This window comes from Haliotis cracherodii, unplaced genomic scaffold, assembly GCF_022045235.1.
Source record: "Haliotis cracherodii isolate W230 unplaced genomic scaffold, xgHalCrac1.p SCAF_4, whole genome shotgun sequence".
NCBI lineage: Eukaryota > Metazoa > Mollusca > Gastropoda > Lepetellida > Haliotidae > Haliotis > Haliotis cracherodii.
In genome coordinates this window covers 55,110,119-55,115,189 of record NW_027266297.1, presented here as the reverse complement: position 1 = coordinate 55,115,189, position 5,071 = coordinate 55,110,119, and the positions used below count along the sequence as shown (strand labels likewise).

Sequence of the window (5,071 nt, the reverse complement as noted above, 5' to 3'; positions counted from 1 at the left end):
ATACAACAAAAGCACAGGATAACTGTAAATAACATGAAAAAGACAAAAAATTCAATATTTATAAGAAATCTTTGCTGAAAGCAGAGTCCTTTGGACGATTCCGACTATATCATGGGCACGTGTTTATGAAATACTATCAAATAGTGATGACACCAGGTGTTCGAGAAAATGCATGCGTCAAATTTGGAAATGTCTTCCGGAATGTTGTATGTTGTAACCTTGATCAAACAAATTTTAAGCAAGAGTCGTGTGACGCTCTTTTAAATCTTAGTAGAAAGCGCTTGCTCGACCGTACCTCAAAAGTTGTGAAGCGTAGACACTAAAAGTTGTATCTGCTGGAAAAATGTTCGACATCAAGGGAAAGTTTACTATTGCAAAGTTGAAGTCATCCCTTTTTTGTCACATGACTTTTCTATCATGCATATGAAGCCATGTATTTGACAGATTAAAACTTACATGAGAGATGTACATTTATGTGTTATTCCTTTTTGAACACAATGTTCCTTCTACTCAGAGTATAGTCAGACTTGTTCAAAGGCTTCGCATCTTTGCCAATCGTATAGGGTTTCAACTTGAATCGTTTCATCATTTCTAATATATATGGTGTTTCTGGGTTTTTGAAAAGTTTGTCCCATTCAATAATTACCATGCGTACATCAACCACATTGAAGAACGCCTCAGCACCCTTCATCACCTGTACTTCGTGGTCCTCACAGTCAAGTTTCAAAACAGCGGACTTGATATTAAACATCTCCAAAAGATCGTTCATCTGAATGGTGGTTACCGCATCGCTGTTTAGATTGTGGCTAGCTTTCTTCTCAATACGAGTATGGGCAATACTACCCTTGTAAATCTTAAAGGCGATGGGTTGCCTAACATCAGACATTGCATTGTGTATGACAAACATCTGTCCAGCAAACCCACCTTTTACCACACCTCGGCACAGGCGTTTGGTGTTGACATCATACGGTTCAACGGAGATGACCCTGTTCCCCAGTTTAGCTGCAGCGAGACTGAATGTTCCAATATTTCCCCCGACATCGATGAAAACGTGGTCTTTATTTTCTTTCAGTATTTCAAAAGAAGTGTACATGACATCCGGCTCCCAAACGCCAACTTTTTTCAGAGTGTTCGAAACAGCGTTATCGTCCTTGGTAGCGTGGATGAAGATGCGCGTATTTCCAGCAGGTGTTTTTAGAATCGCCTCATCATACACCTCATCCTCCGTACACATACTGTCGTCTGCTACCCATGACCCGTTCGTTCTTTTGTACGCAATTCCGTGCCAGGAAGGCATCTTCTTAAACGGCTGTGATTGAGGCAACGGTTCGGCCCTCACTTCAACTGGAAGATGCACCTCATTCACCATCCCTTTGATGTCCAAAGACAGCTTACTAATGGAGGTTTGAATGTCACCAAGTTTCCCGTCCAGGTCAGACTTTGATCCGTTGAAACAAACAATTGCGTAAACAGCTGCAACTGTTATTGTTAACACAAGCACACGTCCGGAATATGATAGAATATTTTGCGCTGGCATTTTGTTTCAAGCATTAATACTCTGAAAACATCAGATTACACGTAATAACTGGGCCAGAAATGCTCCGTGCTTCAGCCTGATGTGCTTGGGACTGTGCGTGAATCAATGCACAATGTATAGACATTTTCACAGGACGAAATGTCAGATTTTACAATTTAGAAATCAATGCAAAAGAGGTGGGACATATAATTACGCTGTTGATACAAGGCTCTACTTTATACAAAACAATCACAAAATTCAATGTATTTATCTACACATAGTGAGTGAGTGAGTTTATATTTAACGTCACATCGGCAATATTTCAGCCATATCGTGACGAAACAAAATTTGACATCAACAATATATTTTAAACTGTATAAAATTCTGCCGACGAAGGGCAGTATAATAACTAGAATATCACAGATTTACATAAAACTAGTCAGAGAGCATATAAATATATATTAACATTTGACAATACAACATAAAAACAGGCTATACATCGCCAACAACTGAAGGTAGATCACCACGCTAGGGTCCATGGGGACTTACAGTACTTTTGCTACCTGCATAGACCCCAGCAGGATTTACACCATCCCTTCAGTGGCTGGCGATGATTGGCAATTTAGCCGAATTAAAAGAACATATATTCTGCTATTAAAAACATGGTAGTAATAAATATACTGTGAATGACGGGGACTTACGTACCATCTCCGGGGGACAATCATTTTACACTACTTCAACCCCCTTCGAGGTACAGCCACTGACAATCTTAGTTATCAAATTTATTCAACCAGTATTAAAAGATCATTTAGTAATTACAAAACACATTTATCAAAATTTATGTACAAGTTCTATTTCTTTTAAAAAGCTAAGTAATAAATGAGACGAAACATTATTAAAAAGATCCATTGTTGATGTTGCACGGAAATTATTGTTATTTATAGTATGGCATTTATTGCCTTATTTGTTCATCCCCTGAGCTGTGTCGGTTCATCACCCTCAGAAGTCCTATGTCCAGAGCAATGTTATAATATGTGTTACAATTACACTAGTAGTACTGTTAGTCAACTTTGGTATTCCGAGTGCTGGTGTCGGGACGACCTCGACCAGGATGTGCCGCTCGTAGGAAACGTCCTGAGGTTGAGCTGGAGCTCCGCTCACCTCATGTATGCCTGAGCTGGAAGGTCCGCTCATCGCTGTGTTTGTGTTGTCAGAGCAGGTATTCCACTCATTGTGTATTTGTTGTTTATTGTTTACATGTTGTGTATAAAACGTTCCGGGACAGTGATGTCGATTTTGTCCTTGATTCCCCCAAGAGCTAATTCCCCGTCAACATGCGCGTTGACAGAAGACTGTTCAGTAAAATGGATGGCTGCTCCAGAAACTCCACCCGCAAGTCCGAGCACTGCACCTGCAATGGCTACTGGAGGTGCAGCCAGGAACCCAGTGAGTGTAAATAAACCACCAGCTGTGCCAATGCCTGCACTTTTCCTTTTAGTTTGCTAATAATATTTATAGTCTTCATCAAGACTGTCTGCCAAACGTTTCAATGATCGTATTACTTCAGGAAATATTCTTCGTCCTGGTTCACCGATTTTGCTGGAGAAGATGAAAAGACGTTAAAATCCTGTTCTCACTGTTTCTCTTGCAAACACTGTACAATTACAGATGCAGGCGCTTATTTTACACTATCAGTAACTAAGTTTCTAGCTAATCTTTGAATCTGCCCGCATTGCATTGCAATGAAAGTGTTTGGAAAAAAATTCGGAATAAAATATAGAGATGTGTGCCATATGAGGTAACATTTATAGCCTGCTATATTTGACCTGATATGTTGACGTTCATGGTGACAATTGATTATCCTAAAACTAAGGCGTGAAATATTTATACTTCATCTGAAAACTGTTTGATGTCATCATTAGTGCGGCAAGTTAGAGTTTCATCGGACCCTAAGTTTCAGGATGCAATAGAGCATAGAGAGAATTTTGCAACGTGAACAAAATGATTTGCAATCAAAGGTTAATGCAAATAATATAGCAAACCGTCATGAGGATATATGTTCAACCGCCTCACTTCAAACTACTCATATCTTTACGATATTTGTGAGAGAATTTCCGTCTTAAGTGTAAACAAGTTTTCTTGGTGACTGCGATATATTACTATTCTTGGTTTCTTGGTTAGACTATAGCTTGGTCCCCAACAAACTGTGCCGGATGGCAATCTCCCATTTAGCTATGGATGAAACATCTTTAGCTTTCTATGTGCACAGGTAATAACTTAGTCCTGCACCATGACTGTGGAATATGTTTATTTTATGGAAAACAAATAATCTAGAATCGCATAAAAAGTAAGTCTAGCCAGCTCTAGCTAGCTCTATTCCACAGCATAGGGATTTTTTAATTTTTAGAGTCAAGAAGGATATTGTGTAATATAAGATTTCAGAGACTAAATGTTAGTGTAGTAATAACTCTTCAACATTTTTAATCAGTTTATGTCACTCTATTTTTTCAATAAGAGGTTCCGCAACAGTTCATTAAAATGGATCAAGACCAATAGTGTCGAAAGAATGTAACCATAGTAATCAACATTGTTATCGCTAAGAATGCCATATTTTATTCACTGTGAATCTTTCTTGTCTCATAGAAAAAATAATTTATCATCGATTGATAAACATTATATTAATCTACATGAGAAATGTATGTAAAAGTATATCTGAAAAAAGATGTGCTTTCCGACAATTATTATGCTTTCTCTGTTTCTTGGTGCAGATATTCACAACGTAACTGCATAAACTGATAATGATACTTGGGAATTAATCATAACTGTCGTTTTGCTGTTAAATATATTATTTAAAGAAACATCTTTTGTACTAGACACATATACGCCCTACTGCTCGTATATTATGATTTTTGTCTCCATAGGCATTTTATTACATGCTTTCATTGTATGTGCTAAAGTATTTTCCTTTTGTAATGTCTTCAGAATCAATTATGGAGGAGGGGCACGGGTGGTCCAGTCGTCTAAGGCGCGGCGTTCGCAGTGCAGAGTTGCATCGCTTGGACACGCCAGAACCGTATGATTGTGGTTTCGAATCCTGGTTCGCCCAGATTATGTTTCTAGGTTTGTCAGCAGCACACCCGTGCTCGTGGGTTTCACCGAAGTGGTAAACGTCTGAGACCTGCATCACTTCGGGCTGTCCTCCCACGTTAAGCTGGCACGCCGCAATATAACTGGAATACTGTTAAAAGCGGCGTTAAAACCAACTCACTCAAACATGGAGGAAATAAAGACATGCATCCATTGTTCCGGTTCAATAACATCAATTCCAAATTGAAAATACTACTTTCAAAGCAGTGCAACTTTGTCATGTGCCTCCAACAGGATCAATTAGAAATTTGTCGGTTTAAGTGCATCATTTCAAGTTTGGGAAACACATGTCAACAGCAAAACAACAAATAGAAAATCCTCAGCCGCCAACTGGTTCAACAAAAAGTTATATACCCACACTTACGGTTAAACGACATCACTTTGAGAGGATGAAGGGTAATGGATGCT

The 5,071-nt window shown here is 38.8% G+C and overlaps 1 protein-coding gene across 1 annotated transcript; it reads right to left on the bottom strand.

Annotated features, from left to right (window-relative positions):
- Positions 1-478: 478 nt before the first annotated feature.
- On the bottom strand, positions 479-1,563 carry LOC139478179 (uncharacterized). The gene has a single exon (XM_071260538.1). It carries the CDS (start codon positions 1,535-1,537, stop codon positions 479-481), a length of 1,059 nt encoding a protein of 352 aa, XP_071116639.1. The 5' UTR covers positions 1,538-1,563.
- Between the last annotated feature and the right edge of the window lie 3,508 nt (positions 1,564-5,071).